The sequence below is a fragment of the Acanthamoeba castellanii genome (genome assembly GCF_000313135.1).
Source record: "Acanthamoeba castellanii str. Neff unplaced genomic scaffold scf7180000084770, whole genome shotgun sequence".
NCBI classification, from domain to species: domain Eukaryota; phylum Discosea; order Longamoebia; family Acanthamoebidae; genus Acanthamoeba; species Acanthamoeba castellanii.
The window spans coordinates 1,064,360-1,082,921 of NW_004457532.1; the positions used below are offsets into that span (position 1 = coordinate 1,064,360).

At 60.0% G+C, this 18,562-nt stretch overlaps 8 protein-coding genes and 1 pseudogene across 8 annotated transcripts in view; 1 reads left to right on the forward strand and 8 right to left on the reverse strand.

Moving 5' to 3' along the window:
• The window catches only part of ACA1_270050, a 5,630-nt pseudogene extending 4,643 nt beyond the window's left edge, over positions 1–987 (reverse strand).
• Positions 988–1,388: 401 nt separating this feature from the next.
• On the reverse strand, positions 1,389–2,332 carry ACA1_270160 (fascin subfamily protein; the record flags this gene model as incomplete). Its single annotated transcript, XM_004341580.1, has 3 exons — positions 1,389–1,835; positions 1,910–1,987; positions 2,153–2,332. 3 exons carry the CDS (start codon positions 2,330–2,332, stop codon positions 1,389–1,391), a joined length of 705 nt encoding a protein of 234 aa, XP_004341628.1.
• A 242-nt stretch (positions 2,333–2,574) lies between these two features.
• Positions 2,575–4,530, reverse strand: ACA1_270170 (von Willebrand factor type A domain containing protein; the record flags this gene model as incomplete). Its single annotated transcript, XM_004341581.1, has 3 exons — positions 2,575–3,301; positions 3,371–3,699; positions 3,961–4,530. The coding sequence occupies 3 exons, from the start codon at positions 4,528–4,530 to the stop codon at positions 2,575–2,577; spliced, it is 1,626 nt and encodes a 541-aa protein (XP_004341629.1).
• Positions 4,531–4,777: 247 nt separating this feature from the next.
• Positions 4,778–7,311, reverse strand: ACA1_270180 (mannosyltransferase; the record flags this gene model as incomplete). The annotated part of the gene is made up of 12 exons (XM_004341582.1): positions 4,778–4,963; positions 5,043–5,118; positions 5,221–5,335; positions 5,411–5,521; positions 5,653–5,799; positions 5,879–6,035; positions 6,128–6,194; positions 6,330–6,473; positions 6,580–6,674; positions 6,750–6,864; positions 6,971–7,043; positions 7,122–7,311. The coding sequence occupies 12 exons, from the start codon at positions 7,309–7,311 to the stop codon at positions 4,778–4,780; spliced, it is 1,476 nt and encodes a 491-aa protein (XP_004341630.1).
• A 1,897-nt stretch (positions 7,312–9,208) lies between these two features.
• On the reverse strand, positions 9,209–10,898 carry ACA1_270190 (uncharacterized protein; the record flags this gene model as incomplete). The annotated part of the gene is made up of 2 exons (XM_004341583.1): positions 9,209–9,865; positions 9,912–10,898. The coding sequence occupies 2 exons, from the start codon at positions 10,896–10,898 to the stop codon at positions 9,209–9,211; spliced, it is 1,644 nt and encodes a 547-aa protein (XP_004341631.1).
• A 774-nt stretch (positions 10,899–11,672) lies between these two features.
• On the reverse strand, positions 11,673–14,350 carry ACA1_270200 (FYVE zinc finger domain containing protein; the record flags this gene model as incomplete). The annotated part of the gene is made up of 11 exons (XM_004341584.1): positions 11,673–11,846; positions 11,941–12,116; positions 12,235–12,331; positions 12,417–12,521; positions 12,609–12,779; positions 12,957–13,034; positions 13,069–13,200; positions 13,289–13,404; positions 13,529–13,816; positions 13,902–14,066; positions 14,149–14,350. The coding sequence occupies 11 exons, from the start codon at positions 14,348–14,350 to the stop codon at positions 11,673–11,675; spliced, it is 1,704 nt and encodes a 567-aa protein (XP_004341632.1).
• Positions 14,351–14,495: 145 nt separating this feature from the next.
• Positions 14,496–14,958, reverse strand: ACA1_270210 (uncharacterized protein; the record flags this gene model as incomplete). Its single annotated transcript, XM_004341585.1, has 2 exons — positions 14,496–14,792; positions 14,857–14,958. The coding sequence occupies 2 exons, from the start codon at positions 14,956–14,958 to the stop codon at positions 14,496–14,498; spliced, it is 399 nt and encodes a 132-aa protein (XP_004341633.1).
• Positions 14,959–15,099: 141 nt separating this feature from the next.
• ACA1_270220 (Endonuclease/Exonuclease/phosphatase family protein) lies at positions 15,100–15,881 on the reverse strand (the record flags this gene model as incomplete). The annotated part of the gene is made up of 4 exons (XM_004341586.1): positions 15,100–15,273; positions 15,350–15,442; positions 15,597–15,706; positions 15,785–15,881. The coding sequence occupies 4 exons, from the start codon at positions 15,879–15,881 to the stop codon at positions 15,100–15,102; spliced, it is 474 nt and encodes a 157-aa protein (XP_004341634.1).
• A 346-nt stretch (positions 15,882–16,227) lies between these two features.
• ACA1_270230 (gelatinase b, putative) overlaps positions 16,228–18,562 on the forward strand; it is a gene marked incomplete at both ends in the record, with an annotated part of 4,520 nt that continues 2,185 nt past the window's right edge. The window contains 5 exons of the mRNA XM_004341587.1: positions 16,228–16,378; positions 16,465–17,025; positions 17,103–17,630; positions 17,729–17,930; positions 17,982–18,562. The exon at positions 17,982–18,562 is cut by the window's right edge and continues 264 nt beyond it. Coding sequence (XP_004341635.1) covers positions 16,228–16,378; positions 16,465–17,025; positions 17,103–17,630; positions 17,729–17,930; positions 17,982–18,562 — 2,023 coding nt within the window. The remainder of the gene's footprint in view (positions 16,379–16,464; positions 17,026–17,102; positions 17,631–17,728; positions 17,931–17,981) is intronic.

Consider the following 18,562-nt stretch of genomic DNA (forward strand, 5'->3'; position numbering starts at 1 on the left):
CGTCGCCGACGTCGGCCACGACCTGCGCGGCGAAGAGTGCGTCGACGGTCTGGTTGGCCTGCAGAGCGGCTCGCTCGCGCTCGAGCTCCAGCTCGAGCTGGCGCACGCGGTCCTCCTTCACTCGCTCGCGCTGCAGACGCTCGCGCTCGTCGCGCTCCCGCTTGACCTGCTGGCGCTTGGCCTCGAGGTAGTCGAGGTAGTCGCCCAGGAACCGGCGCACCTCGTCCAGCGAGCGGGTTTCCACGTGCGCTCGGATGTTCTCCACGTCTGCACCAAACGGTTGTCAACACACACACACACACCCACACACACACGCACGACCACACACACACACACACACACACAACACGCACGCACCGTCGGCGCCAAAGAGTTCGTAGCCCTCGAAGAAGCGCTTCTGTTCGTCCTTGGACCACTTAACGTCTGCGGGAGGACTGGTCGCCGGCGCGGGGATCGGCTGATTCCCGTTAAGCCGCACTGCCGCGGCCGCCGGCAGATCCGCAGTCTGCTGCGGCTGCGGCTGTGGTTGTGGCTGTGGCTGTGGCTGTGGCTGCGGCTGCATCTGGTGGACCTGGAGCACTGGCGACGTGGGCGGCGACGTTTGTATAATATGCTGCGCCAGTTGCTGCGTCTATTGCAGCCAACAGATATGTTGGCTTTAACGTCATACACTCGGGTATGTAAAAGAAATATTCAAGAGAATTGAATATTATGAAAAATCCTTGCACCTTGGCGAGTTGGATGATTTGGGCGCGGACGGTATCGGGGGTGGAGGAGCCGGTGAGGATCGCGTCGGTGAAGTGCCGTCGGGTGTTCGCGCTCTGAGCCGCCTTGGGGCCGCAGTGCCGCTCCAGCAGCCCCACAACGAAACCCTCCACTACTCGTGTGTGCGCCAGGGTGAGAAACATCAGCACAGGTGCAAACAGACCATAGTCCATACCCTGGTCTGCACATCACGGTGTTGGTCTTACCTTTAGCTTTGTCCATCTCTCGTGGGTGTTGCAGGTTTGTTTTGCCCCGCTTCTTTTTCGTTTGCGTGTTCTTTTTTCCTCCATTTCTTAACATTTTTCATTGCCCTGGAAAGAAAACCAAAAGGAAACTACTTCTTTCCTAATTTGCACTGACCCTGTCGAAGTTGAGATTTCAGTATTTGCGGGCCAATCTGCACGTGTTTCGCAAGCTGGCTGGGCCATAGAAGGAGGCCACCAGGCCCTCGACCTGTCCTTTATGAAACATCAGACCACACTTTTCCAGCGTGAGACAACCGACTTTCCGCATCACCTCGCCTTCTGGTTTGCTTTCTATTTTATGGTCTTGGAACGGTCGATAAGTGAAAGACAGATCACGGCCTAGACCGAGGTGCTTGCCCAGGAACCGGCACGGACAGCTTAGTAGTGGCCAGGGGGATACTGGCCTGGAGTATTGAAGCCACCGGGGTACGGCGGATAGCCCTGCTGAGGCGGATATCCACCAGCGGCCGCCGGCGGGTAGTAGCCCTGCTGCGGCGGATAGCCCTGCTGCGGCGGATAGCCACCACCGGGTGCCGGCGGAAAGCCACCGAAGGCAGGTGCATGCTGAGGCCACTGAGGAGGATAGCCAGCGGGCGCCGGAGGGTAGTAGCTCTGCTGCGGCTGCTGAGACGGCTGAGGATAGCCACCGATCCCAGGCGCAGGGCACTGCGTCGGCTGCGACTGGGGGCAGTGCGGGGCCTGGTGGCAGGTGGCCACCGGAATGATGTGCCACTTCTCCCAAATGCTGGCGGCCGAGCGATCGGCCACCACCCTGTGGTCCTGCTCGGCGCACACGTACTTGTCGTGGTGCGAGCGCAAGGCGACCTGTGCGGCAGGCGTTGACACGACGACGAATTAGATGCTCCGCGCCCGCATGTCAAAACACAATAAAACTGTACCTGTGGGCCGTGGTGCTCAACGCGGAAGTGCTCCCACTCTGCCGGGCTGGAGCGGTCGGCCACCAGCCTGCCCGACGGCTATAGATGAACGCATAAACAGAAAAATGAGGTTTAGACTGAGGGGTGGCAACGAACAACAACTGAGACAGCAGATCAGGTTGTTGCGAACCCAATTTGTAAAACAATGGATCACTTTGGAGGGTCTGGGCCAACAGACAAAAGAGAGGAAGGGGGGTGAGATACCTCGGCACAGAGGTATTTGCCATGGAAGGACTGGAAGGTGGCCTGGCCGCAGTGGGTGGTGCGCATGGTCCACGTCTCCCACTCTGCGCAGTCGGTCCTGTCGGCCACTACATGGCCAGAAGGCTCGGCGCAAAGGAAGCGGCCGTGATATGACTTCAAGTACACCTTCGACTCATGCATGGTTACACACGTCGTGATGTGTTAGAAGAAGGCTTTGCAGAACCTTTGAAGGTGTGGTGGTTTCGTGAGCTTATATAAAAGGTTTTTTCCCATACAAACACCATGTACTTTTTTTACTTACCAAACCCACAGCCACCTCGCATGCTTTGTTTTCGAAACCTTTTTGCGAAACAAATTTTCCCTATGGTGAAATTGCAACACCACTTTATTTTGAGCTAATCGGCGCACGTTGCGTCGCAGCTTCAAGGCTGAGGCTTGAAGATCTGCTGTTGCTGCTGCTGCATCTGGCACCTGGCCGAGCTCTGATAGCTGGCCTGGGAGGCCGAACCGACGTTGGTGCTGCGCTGGACCTGGTGCGCCTGCATCTGGTTGGTCAGCATCTTGCTGCCGCCCGCGGCCCACGACCCATGCGACACCAGGCCGCCCTCGCACCGGGCCAGATCGCTCACCAGGCTCTGGCAGAACTCGTCGGCCCGCGACACCGACTCCCTGATCCGATCGCTGGCCCGTTTGATGATCGCCCGCGCCCGTTCCATGTCGCCGCCGCGCGCGACCTCGTTGGCCGCCTCCATGGCCTCGGCCGCCAGCCACCGGTTGAGCTGCCTGTCGACAGCAACGTCACGGGCCTCGTCGTGGTGGTGGTGGTCCGCGGCTGGCCGCCTGATGATCGTGGCCGAGTGCTCCGCCCTGGCGCCCGACCGACCCGTGATCACGTTCGTGTAGGTTACCGTCGTCTTCAGCACCGGCCACTCCGGAGTGTCGGCCTCGACGTCGGTTGTCGCGCCGGCGATCGACACATCAACGAGAATGTCGCGCCGCTCCTCGCTCTGGATGTCGCCCAGGGCCACCTCGTACACTCGGCCGGGCTCGACCTCGGTCGTCTTGAACCGGGTCAGTATGCGGTTGATCCTGACCTGCTCGCCGCCACCGATGGCCTCGAAGGTGACCCTGATGTCCTGACCGACGACGCTGAGCAGGCCGCCCAGGCAGTCGGCGTAGGCCTCGGCGATGGAGGGGGTCGAGTTGATGTAGTAGTACATGCCCTGGCCGTGGTCGGCGATCTTCTTGAGCAGCGTCGCGTCGTGGTCGGTCCCGAACCCGAACGTGTTGATGGTGCACGGCAGCGGCATGTCCTCGCTGGCGGTCGACCTCTTCTTCTCCTCCGCCGGCGGCGGGGTCGACGGCTTCTTCAGCTGCTCTCCGCTCGCCGCCGGGCTGAGTCCGCCGAAGTCCGCCGGGTTCTGGGCCTGGGCCACCGAGGGCAGCGGCACGGGCATCGCCCAGTACTGCTGCAGCTGTTGCGGATGAGGTGGTTGCTGCTGCAGCTGTTGCGGACGAGGTGGTTGCTGCTGCTGCTGCTGCTGCTGCTGTGGTTGGGGCTGATGAGGCGGCAATTGTTGATACTGCTGCTGGGGCGGTAGTTGTTGTTGAAGTAGAGACTGTTGCTGCTGGAGGAGCTGTTGTTGAAGTAGTTGCTGCTGCTGTTGCTGAAGGAGCTGTTGTTGAAGCAGCTGCTGCTGCGGCAGGAAGGGGTGTTGTGGCCTCTGCATGGGGGGCAGCGGCGCTGGGGGCTGAAAGGGGGGCAGGAGTCCGGCCGCGTAGGGAGTCCAGCCGCATCGAGGGAGCACGTTGGGCTGGAAGGCGAGGCGGGCGTAGTCGGCGTTGATGGTGGCCTTGATGATCTCCTCCGCCCGCATATAGCCCACGTTAGCCTGGCCGTCCGTGAACAGCAGCACCGACGCCACCTCGTTCTTCTTCTCCCCGTCCCGTCGACGCATCTGGTCGACCCCCTCTACGAGGCCGCCGCACAGGTTGGTCGAGCCGGCCCCGACGATGGACTTGACCGCGGCGATGGCCGCCTTGCCCTCCGCCGTCATGGGCCGCAGGGGGAAATGGTTTGTGACAACGTCGTCGTAGGTCACTACGCCCAGACGATCGTCGCTTCGCAGGTTCGCGACGACGAACTCGACGGTGGCCTTGGCCATCTCGAGCCGCTGGCCCGCCATTGAGCCGCTACGGTCGATCACGCAGACCATGTCCACCGCGGCCCGCTCCTCGGCCCGGTACTCGGGAGCCGCGATCGAGGCCATCACCAGGAACGACGACCGCTTGTCCGCTGCCCCCACCCCCCTCAACTCTGGCGTGCAGACTACCTTGAGCGCCTGGCTCTCCTCCTTCTTCTTACTATCACACTGCATGTTGGACGACCAATATAAAACAAAATTTGGTTTGGTTGGTTGGTAGGTGGTGAGGAGGTAAGGAAGTCAAGAAGACAATGGTTCGCTTCTCCTCTTGCTCCAGCTTTTATGGCGGGCGTTGGGTACCGTGCACTGAAATGATTCTGGGGTCTGTGTTGCCGCTTTTTACCTTTCGATGGACGTGGCACGCTGACGTGGCAGCAGCACATTGGGGTTCCTCCCTTGTGGCTCACCGGCTGGGGTGGTCTCAATGTTGGTCGTCGTCCTCGTGCTCCGCTTGGTCGTCGTCAAGGCCTTCACCGTCCGTCGTACCCAAGATCAGGGGAGCGAACACGGCCTGCCAGGCGCCCTCCCAGCTGTCGTCCCACCGCTCGGGCTCCTCGGCCGTCACGCGCGCCAGCTCGTCCTTGTTCGGGAACTGACGGAACAGTTGCTATTGTGTCGTTGGTCGTTGGTCGTGCCGTGTCGTGTCAGTCTCGTGATTGTAATGCGTTATGGAGTGGCGAAGGTACGTAGATCTGCTGGCCCAGCTGCTTGCTCGAATCAAAGAGGAGTCCGTTCTCCTGGTGCTTGACCAGCTCGTCCACGCTGCAGTCCGCGCGTTAGACTCCAGATAAAAACATAATAAACACACAAAGAACAATAACACGTAAATGAATATACATTGAGGTGCGCGATTGAGGTGCGCACCAGGCGAATTTGTAGGCGCAGACGGGCATGCTACATCCGAACATGTCGACGACCTTCATCGGGAGGTCCATCCCCGACGACGACGTGTGGAGCGAGATGCCCAAGTCGCACACGCCTGGAAACACAGAGCACCCGGGTGAGACGACCGAGTCGTCGGCCGAATACCACACACACACGACGCGGCGCGTACCAAGGAACTTGGGGTAGTTCTCGGCGGTGAGCCACATGGTGATGACCTGCGTGTGGTTCCAGCTCTTCTGCTTGATCAGGTCTAGATAGTACTCCTTCTGCGGTCCTTTGCCTGCACGACGACGGTCGATCGGTCGGCGGACCCGAGCAAAGAGCGAAGAGCGAAGGGCGAAGAGCGAAGAGCGAAGAGCGAAGAGCGAAGAGCGAAGAGCGAAGAGCGAAAGCGAAGAGCGAACACCGCACCGGTAATGACGAAGATGATGTGGGGGAAGGAGTGGTCTTTCCTCTCTTCGATGATCCGCTCGTACTCATCGATGGCTGCCAGCAGGATGGAGAAGTCCTCGTCCGGCGTCCAGCTCGTCGAGCTCACGATCAGCGCAGGCCTGTCCTCTGCGTTGCGCCCGTGCCGTGCATTAGAATAGTATAGTATAGTATAGTACTACGAGTGAGGCCCAGGACTCGAGTGTACCTCGCCAGTAGTACTTGGTGAAGGTGATGGGCTGGCCCTCCTTCTCCTTGCCCTTTTCCTGCTTGTGGGTGAAGAGGGTGTCCGTTGACGAGAGCTTCCTGTTCAGCTTCTCGGCGCACGGCTTGAACGACTTCTTGAGGTCGCGCGAGGCGAGCAGCTGAACAAGAGACAAGAACACATGTTTGTAATTCAGTACAGTTACAAGATGGCGGCAGCCAAAGGTCGTCGGGTGCGGTGGGTGCGCGGTACCTCGTGCGCCTCGGCCACGCTTAGTCGCTTGAAGAAGGCAGGCGGCCGATCGTACAGCACATGTGCACTATGCCATCATGGCTCTATCGATTTAGTGTGTACAACTTCATACATGTTATACGTATTTAAAGAAACATATTGTTTTCTATATTATGACACTGTGTATGATGGATGGGTATTAAGAGGAGAGAGGGGAATGTACCTAATGCCCCAGTTGTGTTCGAGTTCGCTCTGCATGGCCGCCGACACGCACAGGTGGGCGTCCCCTCTTCGGCCGAAGAAGTGTTCGTACCATCGATGGATCTTGACGAGAGGGCTCCCTTGCCCCAGGTTGATCGCCAGAATGCTGCAGGACGAAAAAATAACCGATCAACATGCTGTGCTACTACACACGACACACACGACACCCACACACCACCGCACACGACACACACGACACACACACGACGCACCTGTAGCCAAAATTGTGCCAATCGATTACAAGCTTGGCGCCGCGAAGCTTGCACACGATGTAGACGATGACCATCGAGGGAATGGCCGGTGGGTTCTGGTGGGATTGGAGAGAGAGAGAGAGAGAGTGAGCGCTTGAGGCCACGGCCATGTGACCACGAAATCGTTGTACCTGCATGAGGATGAGAGAGGGCTTGCGAATGCCAAAGAGGAGCACCCAGAACAGCTGCAGTGTGAGCACGAGCAGCTTGAGGAAGGCGTAGACGACGAAGAGTGGTCGTGGAAACCTGGAGTCACGTAGAGGCACAACACAACACAACACGAACGTCATTATATGTGGCACACTTGGACTCATGGCTTCATCATTCGCCCACGGCAGCACCAGGTGCGTACCTCCAAGGAAACTGCCATATGCGATGTTGCGTGATGTTGGGGTGGTGCTCCACCTCGTCCCGCGCTGGCTCACCTGATGGGGAGTAGAAAATGAATTAAATCAAATGAATGTGTGTAGAATGGGTGCCGTCGTGTAGTGAGCGTGGCAAACCTTCGTAGCCCACGAAGTCCACGTGTACGCCCTTCTCGGCGAACGAGTAGGTGTGGTATTGCATGCGCGGGCTGCGCCCGATGTCCCCCAACACGAGCACGGCCACACTCGCCTGCTCTGCCCCATCTGCTCGTTCCTGCTCCATATGTTCCCGCAGCACATCGTCCGCGTAGGGCGATTCGCTACGCATCTTGCCCTTGACTCAATTCTGTCTTCTGCGATCCGCTCTTGCACAAAAAAATAAAAAACAAGGAAATGATGACGCATCTTTTTCCATTGCCATGGAAAAATAAGGAAATGATGACAGTGAAATTTTCTCGAAACTGCCACGAAACGTTGGGTCAGGCACAAGTCCCACGGTTTTTTTGATTTTGCACATGCATTGGACAGGTCTCAACATGGCAGTGAAGATGATGCTCAGGTGCTTGCAGCTTAAGTGTGTATGCAAGCACCCATCTCTTGAAGGCCCATGCCAACTGATCGTTTCGACCGCCAGCAACTTTCAGCTTCAATGAACTGCTCCCCTTTGGCCGCCCTACTAAACCAAACAAAATCCTGGCATTTGTCCTTCAGGAAGAGGTACTTTGCAGAAAACCTCTTTTCAGTCCTTTACTGTTTCAAGCCTGGCGTCGGTTCGACAGCTTTTTTTTTTTGTTTCTTGTGAGGATCACGCAACTCATCCCCCACGGTTTCCCTCACCACCGCGATGGCAACCCTCCATCCTCCCTTCCCTCCATTATCATTATGGTCTATGCTAGTGTTAGTAGTAGTGTTGTCTATCTTTGGCCAGATTGCGCCTGCCCAAGGTCAGTCCGCTACGCCCAGCCCGTCAGCCTCGCCGCTGGCCTGCGGGGTGCGGGAGTTGGCCAACACCCTGGGCGTGGAATTTTCCAACTATCTTTGGTTCTACCCCCACCTGCATCGCTTCCGCGTCCAACAGCCCAACTGCCTCATCACCGCCATCACCTTCAAGCTCCAAAACTATGCCCGTACGGATCATTCCTCTCTGATTTGATTTGATTTGGAACTTATATCAACTCTGATCGGTTCGTCACATCATCGTCGTCATCGACATTGGGCAGTCCTTACTTCAGCTGAGCTTCGCTACCACGACAACGTCCCGAGTGGCTTTGAAGACGGCTCCATCGGGAAGCCCGGCGAGCTGGTGCCCCAGGGCGACCAGTTCCACAACGTGCCCGTCGACAACGGGGACGGCACCTACACCTTCTTCACCACCGCCCAGCCCGGAATCTCCCTGCCCTCGCAGGACCTATACTGGCTCGTGCTCTCGTTCTCCGATTTCGCTACCGGTAGCTTAATGGGGGTGGGCTGGTCGGTGCAGTCTACCGACGACATCACCTTCGAAGTGATGTACTACAACCAGGGGGGGTACAAGCTCCTCGGTGGTCGCACGCCCATGCTCAAGCTGCACGGATGCGCAGACAGGCGCACTCCCTCGCCCACTCCCTCGGCCAGTCCTTCCCGGGTGTCGACCACGCCGTCCGCGCCGCCCACGCCCAGCGTGTCGGCCTCGCCGCTGGCCTGCGGGGTGCACGACTTGGCCAACACAATGGTCCTTGAGGACGACGGGCGCGGCTGGCTTCGGTACTACCCTCAGGCGCATCGCCTCCGCACCAACCGGTTCAACTGCATCGTCACCGCCTTCACCATCAAGCTTCAAGACTATGCCAGTACGTACTCCCCCCCCGCCGTACCTCATTCCTTCGTCCCGCTTTAGCTATGGTACACTCTTCATTGCTAACCATGACTATCACTGTAATCGGCATCAACATCATCATTCGGTCAGCCCTTGTATCTGCTGAGCTGCGCTACGACGGCGACCTCAACAACGGCGCTAACCCGATACCCGGCGATCTGGTGCCCCAGGGCGACCAGTTCCACCCTGTGCCCGTCAACAACGGGGATGGCACCTACACCTTCTACACCACCGCCAGGCCCGGCCTGGTTCTGCCCACGACGGATTTCTACTGGCTCGTGGTCTCGTTCACGGTGGACCAGGACTCGGACGGCGTGCTGTTTGGGTGGACTGGGCCGACGAACGATGAGATCACAGTCGACTATGCCTTCTACAGCATCTCACCCGGCACATACGAGGTGCGCTCGCAACGGACAGCCAAGCTCAAGCTGCTCGGCTGCTGCGATGCGCTGCCTTCGCCCACGGCCTCGATCACTCCCACGCCCTCGCCTTCCCGAGTGTCGGCCTCCCCGACCCCCACCCAGACCCCGAGCTCCACGCCGTCGTCGTCGCCAAGCTCCTCATCGACGCCCAGTTCAACGCCCTCGGCCTCGGCCACGCCGTCGTCGTCGCCCAGCGCCTCAGCAACGCCCAGTTCAACGCCCTCGGCCTCGGCCACGCCGTCGTCATCGCCCAGCGCCTCATCGACGCCCAGTTCAACGCCCTCGGCCTCCGCCTCGCCGTCGCCGTCGCCCAGTGCGTCGCCCTCGGCATCGGCCACGCCATCGTCATCTCCCAGCGCCTCATCGACGGCCAGTTCAACGCCCTCGGCCTCGGCCACACAATCGCCATCGCCCAGCGCCTCAGTGACGCCTAGTTCAACGCCCTCGGCATCGGCCACACCATCGTCATCGCCCAGCGCCTCAGCGACGGCCAGTTCAACGCCCTCGGCATCGGTCACGCCATCGTCATCGCCCAGCGCTTCATCGACGCCCACTTCAACGCCCTCGGCCTCCGCCACGCCGTCGTCGTCGCCCAGTGCGTCGCCCTCGGCATCGGCCACGCCATCGTCCATCGCCCAGCGCCTCAGCGACGCCCAGTTCAACGCCCTCGGCATCGGTCACGCCATCGTCATCGCCCAGCGCTTCATCGACGCCCACTTCAACGCCCTCGGCCTCCGCCACGCCGTCGTCGTCGCCCAGTGCGTCGCCCTCGGCCTCGGCCACGCCATCGTCCTCTCCCAGTGCCTCGTCGTCGCCATCGATCAGCGGCACAACCAGTGCGACGCCTTCGCCGGCCTCTCCGTCGGCCACGCCCTCGACCTCTCCGTCGGTCAGCGTTACGCCCAGTGCGACGCCTTCGCCGGCCTCACCGTCGGCCACGCCCTCTACTTCCCCGTCAAGCAGCGGCACGCCCAGTGCTACGCCATCTCTGGCCTCCCCGTCAGTCAGCAGCACGCCCTCGACCTCCCCGTCGCTCAGCGGCACGCCCAGTGCGACGCCTTCGCCGGCCTCCCCGTCGCCCACGCCCTCGACCTCCCAATCAGTAAGCAGCACGCCCAGTGCCACGCCTTCGGCCTCCCCGTCTGTCAGCCGCACGCCCTCGGCCTCCCCGTCGCCCACGCTTTCGGCCACCCCGTCGATCAGCGGCACGACCAGTGCGACGCCTTCGCCGGCCTCTCCGTCGGCCACGCCCTCGACTTCTTCGTCGATCAGCCGCACGCCCTCGACCTCCCCTTCGATGAGCGTTACGCCCTCAACCTCCCAGTCGCCCACACCCTCGCGCTCGCCCTCGGGCTCAAACTCGCCCACACCGTCGGTCACCACTAACGTCTCGCGCTCGCGCACTCCCAGACCGACCGCCAGTTCCACGCCGTCGTTCTCGCCCTCCACATCGCCCTCGCCCTCGGTCTCGCCCACGCCATCGACGTCGCCCTTCGCCCTTCCGGTCGCCATCAAGCCGGGCGAGATCTTCACCAACGGCCCGCCAGACGTCGAAGTCGTTTCCATGAGCACCTCGCAGACCACGTCGAGCACCCAGTGCGCGGGCAATATCGTCGTGGGCCTGTCGGGCACCGGCATCAGATTCTCCTACTTCATCCGACTCACCGGTGCCGCCGCCGCCGGGACCACGACGGTCGTGGCCTACGTCATCGACATGTCTACGGGCAACACCCTGGCCCAGGTGGACGTCACGGCGGGCATGCCGACCGCGGCCAACGACTCCTTTACCGAAGTGACCGCTCAAGCGTCATCGTCATCAAGCCTGGTGGCGCTCAAGTCGTATTGGCTGCCGTTCTGCTTCACCACCACCACGGTGACGACTCGCGGCTTGGCCCGGGCAGGAGAGCTCGATCGGCCTCGGAGGCGTGGCGTCCAGCGGCGGCAAGACCACTGTGGGCTTCTGCTCGGGCGGCCCACCATGCCTGGCCGCCGTCCAGGAGGGCAGCCTGGCCACTGCGATCTCGCGCACAGACACGAGCGGCGGCGGCGACAGCGACAACACGGTTGCGATTGCAGTGGGCGTGGCGGTGCCGGTGGCGCTGGTGGTGGCGGGGCTCGTGGCCGGCGTGGTGGCCTACATCGCCTACACGCGGGCCAGGAGCCGACTGGGGCAGTTGCCGCCGGCGCGCCGGCGCAGCTCGCTGCTGAGGCAGACTCCGCTCGAGCGCGAAGTGCAGCGGTTGCACGAGAACGACATGTTCGAGCTGGAGCCCATCTCGCGGGAACAGCAGCGCAAGCTCCACAGGGAGTCGTGGATGAGCGCTTGATTGTAGGTCGCAAGACCTTTGCAGCCCACTTGTGGACTTTTTCCTCCAACGTTCTTTACATGAAGATGAGGGAGGAGGGCCTCTTCTAGGCGTTCGTGCGGCACAAACGGCACACGGGAAGAGCTTGCGCGCGGGAGTGGTTGAGCACTCGAGTCTGCTTGATCACGCACTGGCCGCAGAAAATGCCGCCGCAGACTCGACAGTGGTGTCGGCGGTTGAGGAACGAGAAGCCCGTCTTGCACTCCATGCACTCTTGCACCTGATCGCATTCCAAGCCACATTCCTCATGGTGTAAGGAATGCTGTGCATGAATGCCAAACATTTTGTTGTGGTATTGGGGGTCGAGAGAGTACCGAGTCGTCGGGCAGCCAGGCCACGAGGCCGTCGTCGGTCGTCGGCTGGCGCGAGCCGTGGTTTCGCGGGTGCTGGGGCGAGGCGGCGTACTTCTCCAGCCACTTCACCGCCGCGGCCACACCGTCCGGATCCTTGCGCAGACTGGCGGCCACCGCCTGCGCTCGCAGGGCCATCTCTGCGACACAGGCCAAGCAGGTCAAATCAACCAAACTCGTGTGGTGGTGCGTGTGCGATGGTGCGTGTGAGGTGGTGCGTGTGCTGTGGTGCGTGTGCGCCATGCGCCGCGTGGTTACCTTCACCAGAAGCGGCCAGTATTTGAGACTCGAGGTTGTCTCGTGTGAGCTTCTTCAGCGGAATGGCCAATTGCGGTCCGGCGCCCAGCGCGGCCACCTGTGGCCAACAAAAAACACCATCAATCAGCCCATTATGTCGTCGAGGAGGTCCCAGGGCAGAGAGAGAATTGTTGCAATCGTACGCGGCTGGCCCAGAAGGGCTGGTCCATGAGCACGGGGAAGACGACGCTCGGCACGCCGGCCCTCAACGCCGCCGCCGTCGTGCCCGCGCCTCCGTGGTGAATGATCTGTGGCGATACCAAGTGGTGGGTTTGAATTAAGGTGGCGGTGGCGGTGGCGGTGGCGGCCAGCGATTAAGGTGGCGGCGTGAGTACGATGGAGCAGCGAGGGAAGAGCCATTCGTGAGGGAGGTCGGGCAGGAGACGGACGTGGGTCTGCCCGGCGAGAGCCTGGGCGACCTTGGCCTTCTCCTGCGACCAGCCCAACTGCACCACACCTCGCCGGTTGAGCTTCTTGAGAACCTCACAAAAGTCCAGCGCCAGTTCCTGGTCGGACCACAAACCAACCTCCCATCAGCATTCCTCTGTCGTGTGGCATGAGTGTGTCATGTGCGTGTCGTGTCGTGTCGTGTCGTGTCGTGTCGTGTCGTGTCGTGTCGTGTCGTGTCGTGTCGTGTCGTGTCGTGTCGTGTCGTGTCATGTGTCGCGTCGTGTGTTGCGTACGGTTGCATTCTTGAGTGGCATGGAACCAAAGCCCATGTAGACAGGTGCGTCGCCCTCGTCAAGGAAAGACTCGAGTTCCTAAAAGATATCCACATGTCAGGGTCAGCTCCACGACCGAATTGGTCTGGCGCAGAGGAGGTCGTCCACGGTACCAGCGGAGGCTCGTATTCGCGCTTTTGTTCAGGTCCCAGTAGCCGGTCACTTCGATCAGATCAACCGGCCAGTCATGTGGGTAGGGCACCACCTGGTTGAGAGAGCGGGGCAGAAATCTTCAACAAACGTGCGGTGGTGGTGGTGATGTGTGCGGTGATGTGATGGTGGGAGAGTGGGACCTGTTCGCTGTAAAGACAGAGCTGCGGCGCGGCATCGACCACGTAGCTCTCCTGCTTGGCGAGCCCCAGCGAGGCCCTGAACTTGTTGATGTTGCCCGAGAGGAACGACCACAACACTGTTCCGCCCCACATTGTTTGCATTCCTCACATTCCGACCACTCACCACCACTCACCACACAACACACCACACAACACGCACGACACATTCACGACACACGCACGACACACACGACAACGTACGTTTGAAGGTAGCCCATTGGGCAAAGGAGTTGAGGAAGCCGAGAGGCAGGGGCTTGGCCACGGCTGTGACGGGCGCCCACTCGCTGGTGGGGTAGATGGGCAGGGTGCAGGCCGCCACGACCGGCACGCGCAGCTTCTGGCCCACGGCCAGCACCTCGGAGAGGGTGGTGATGCCGGTGAGGATGAGGTCCGGCCTGAACTGCTTGGCCGCTTCCCACACGCGGTGGTAGTTGGGCTCCGTCCATTCCTTCGTCTCCTCCAGCATCACGTTCATCTGCTCCTGCATTCCTGTTGGGCAACTTTTGCGTGAGTGTCACTCACACCGCACACACCGCACATACCGCACACACCACATACAACCACACGCACGCACCTCCTTCGTAGAAGGCTTTGACGAACTGGGGCGAGTTGACGATGGCGGCAGGGTTGCCGAGCAGCGGGAAGAACTCCACTTGGTGCGTGTGCTCCGCTACGAACTCCGCGAACGCCTCGCTCGCCACGAACCCCACCACCCACCCAGCCGACTGCATAGCCTTGGCTGTACAAATAAGTCAGTTTAACTCCTTGTGTTTTAAAAATGTTCAAATAATAATAATAATAATCATTATGAGAAATAGTACTGAGGGCAACGTAGGGCTGAAGGTCGCCGCGGGTGCCGATGGTGACAATGAGGAACCGCTTCTCACTGCCATCGCCGGAAGCGCTGATGCCGGCGTCCTCCCGTTGTTCGGCCTCGTCTTCACCCCAGGGGTTGTCGCCGTAAGACCCCAGAACCACCTTCTCTTTGCCCTTGGTGTCTCGCTCTTCAATTGGTACCTCCATCCTCTGTCTGGTTGAAACGTTCTTCAATGAGGAAACGCAACCAGACCAAAGCCAACAGTTTTTCTCAGTTGGAAAGTTCAATCGCTATTTCGCTCTCTAGACTTTTCGTTAGCCTTTCTCGCTCTGTAGCTGGCCTGTGTGGTGGTCAGGGAGTTTGGCCGCGGAGAACGGCGAACACGCCCAGGTGATCGGAGGGGAAGATGTCCTTGCCGGCGCCCCTGGTGCCAATGGACTCGGCGCCCACAGTCCGCACTTCCTGCACGCACCAGGTCGACGATGACGACGATGAAGACGATGACGATGACGATGATGTCGACCGATAGAGGATTCGGTCATATCGGCTGGGTCGTGATCGCGGTCTGGGGTAGTTGATGCCGATGGTGTGGCCCGGCTCGTCGGGTCGCAGAGCGTTCCATGTGTCCACGTAGTCCTTGCTCACTCCCTGTTTGGGGCCAAACAAGAGGAGGTGAGCTGAGAAACGAAGAGCACTGGAGACTGGAAAGCACCTCTTCTTCTCCTTTGGCGCCGGCTGGGAAGTTGAAGTCGCCGGTGATGATGCGCAACTCGACTTGGTCGTCATCATCGCGGTCGTCCAAGAGGCGAAACATCTTGGCCAGCTGGGCTTTGCGCAGAGGCGGGCTGAAGCCATCAAAGTCTCGGCTCTCCAGGTGCGCTGTGCACACACGCACCTGACACCGCAGCAGCTGTGAGTCAGGCTTGCTGCGATGCACTACACGAACGTTGAGCTGCTAAGATGGAAGGGAGTGGTCGCCGGGTGCCTTATGTCCGTCGGCGTTGATCTCAGCCAGCAGCGCATTCCGCTGCATGAGCGAATGCGTCTCGTGCAACTCGAGACGCTCGAAGGGATAGCGCGACAACATGGCCACGCCATAGGGCTCGACCGTCTTCAGTACCGTCCCATCCTGAAAGAGAGTTCCAAAGCAAAAGAAAATGTGAGGACACATGAACGCGCATAAGAGATGTGGATATGCGTCGCACGTCGGCGTCGAGCATGTGGTAGTTTTGGTTGAGCCACGGATGCCGCTTCAGAGCCAGTGCGAATTGCTGGGTGACCTCCTGAAGGCACACCACCTGCGATGGCACACGCACGCACGCACACACACACGCACACACACGCACGCACACGCACACGCACATAAACACGCACAAATAAACATACACACGCAACACGCACACAGTGCTACATGTGAGGCAAGACAACGGCGAAGTGTGTGTGTATATGTACTGTGGGCTGCAGGCGCTCGATGATGCTGGCCACGGCGTCGAACCGTAGTTGCCAATCGTCCAAGTCGAACCACACATTGTACGTCAACACTGAGATCGCCAACAGCCCTCCTGCGTCCGCATCGCCACCTTTAAAGCTCTTGTCAGAGAAAGAATGAGAACAAGAAGAAGAAAAAAGAAGGGAGGAACCGGATGAGGGTGCTGCTGGCTTGGGCGGGGACGAGTGGGCAAGAGGCAGGACGTGGTCAACCCTCTTGTCCAAGTAGGTGCGAAGCGGTCCCGACATCTTCAGCGCAAAGGTATTAATACCTTTAATTTATTTCTGCAAGCTTAACTCATTTCTTAATTAATTTCTTATTGTGCTGAATTATCCACCGGAGTTTTTCCAACCAGTGAACTGATAAGAGAGAGGTTCCAAAAAAGGTAGAGCCTCCAAAAGGAAAGGCTCCCAAAAAGCACACAGCAAAACATAAGCTCTCACCAGACACAAGCTAAGAAGAGGAAACGGATCGAGGACACCTGGCGAGAGGACGATGGAGGGCCAATTTTCAAGGATGGCGCTCGCGCTCTTCTACTACTCTCTTCTCTCTTTTCTCCCAGTCCTTCTTTGGTCACCCACCCACGCGCAACAAATGTCAGCAGCTAAGAGCTGTCTCGACATCGAACCAATCACAGACCGATTGATCATCACCTCCGTCGATCCAGGAGATGATACGTCAGCCAGCCTGGCATTTTTCGTCGAGGAGGAGTCTCGCATTCATCAGATCACTGTCGCCTCCTCAGGTAATCCCCCCCTCCAATCCCATTTAGTGCTTGTTTGAAATCTCATCTTTCCTGAGTGGTAGAGCTGACAATTATACGCTGAACAGTACCCATCGATCGACTTACAATTTTGTCGCCTCACGGTCGAGAGGCCACCTTCAGCCGGGTCTCCTTCGACCACTCCACAACTGCTGCTGAGCGCAGTAGCGATAGCTTCAGATTTTCCGCTGACCTCGCTGAGGGGGTCCTTCTGGAGGTCCACACCCGCTACTCGCTGCGACCGTCGGCCGACGGAGAGCAACGCCACGACCGCCAGCTCGATCCGAACTCCGGTGCGACGGCCATCCGCATCATCGACGTGCAAGGATGTGGCACCGACCACGCGCAGCTGCAGCTGGTGCTGCAGCAGCAGCAACCGACGACCTCGGACGGGCTGGGCGTGACATCGACTTCTAACTCGACGCTCCACCTCGAGAGTTCAATCCAGCAGCGCTCACTCTCTAAGCGAGCCCAGTATATCCCGTGCCAGTTGCTGGGTACATCGTACGACGTTGGTGGATCGGCGGGTCTCATTAGTAGTACCGAAGGGATCACAGCCCAGAAGTTCAAAGTCATGAGCGACGCTCTGCGCGTCATGTCAGTCACCATCTCCCTGGGCAACACCGGTGGTGCGTCTGCCCTTCATCTGTTGTTTTCTTTTAGCTATTTATTCTTGGCTTTATTAATAAGAGTGAATTGTTGGCAGTGCCCCTTGGCCCGAGTCAGGTCCTATTGCTGGAGGTCTGGGACAACGAGAACGTAGGCTTCGAACGACCCTCCAGCCCCAAAGCCAACGCTCAATTCGTGATTCCCGGCGCCACCACCTCCGTGGCGTATCCGGGCGTGCCCGGCGGCAGCTACACGTTCTACCCCGTCGACTCGGCGGGCATCCGACTGGTCATAGGCAGCTACTGGCTGGTGGTCCGGACCAGCGGGTTCCCGGCCCACCACACCGCCAGCGGCCCGTTCCCCGATGAGGAGCCCGTCGTGGTGGTTTACGAATCAGTCTTGCAGCAGGAGGCGGGGGTCTGGGGACCAGTAGGCACCACTGGCACCACGCTGGTGGGGTTCAGCGGCTGCACCGTCGAACCAGGCGAAACCTGCGCGAGCGAGCTGTCGATGTTCACTCTGCCCTCCGTGAGCGGGATGATCACCGACAGCTTGCTGGCCCAGAAATTCTACACGCACAGCAACACCCGTCTACTATCGGCCAGCATAGGCATGGGCGGATTCGGTACCGAATTGCCAACCACGCGCTACACGCACAACACACACGTCGACACACGTCACGCACAGTATTCCACTTACACAAAGCGTCGTTCATGTTCCCAGGTGACTTGTCGTGCTGCATTTCATCGATGAGCATCTACACGCACAACGCGACCGCCGACTTACCCGGCGCTCCGCTGGGTAACAGCGCGGGCTTCAATACTATGGATCCTGTCGGGGGCGTCAGCTTCGGGTATGCCCAAGGCGGGCGCTACCGGTACCCGGCCTCCGACCCGGGCGGCATCGAACTGGCGCCCTATACCCAGTATTGGCTCGTCCAACAAATCTCGGCTGTTGCCCTGCTCACCGTCAACAGGTACGACACCCAGCCGGAGGTGGGTTCGTTCGAAGTGCTGGGGAGCGTGGCCAAGCACTACCCGGAGGGGTGGAGCTCGCATAACCGAAAAGCACTCGTGGGCTTCGAGACCTGCGCCTACACGCCGTCGCCGTCGCCGTCCGCCTCGCACAGCCCGAGCCCGTCCTCCTCACCAACCAGCACGCCATCGTCTTCCCCGTCGCCGTCCACCTCGCCCACCAAATCGCCGTCCAACACGCCATCGCCTTCCCCGTCGCCGACCACCTCGCCTACTAACTCGCCGACCAACACACCATCGCCTACCAACTCGCCGTCCACCTCGCCCACCAACTCGCCGTCCAACACGCCATCGCCGACCACCTCGCCGACCACCTCGCCGACCACCTCGCCCACCATCTCGCCCACCACCTCGCCGACCACCTCGCCCACCACCTCGCCCACCACCTCGCCCACCACCTCGCCCACCACCTCGCCCACCACCTCGCCGTCCACCTCGCCCACCAAATCGCCGTCCAACACGCCATCGCCTTCCCCGTCGCCGACCACCTCGCCTACTAACTCGCCGACCAACACACCATCGC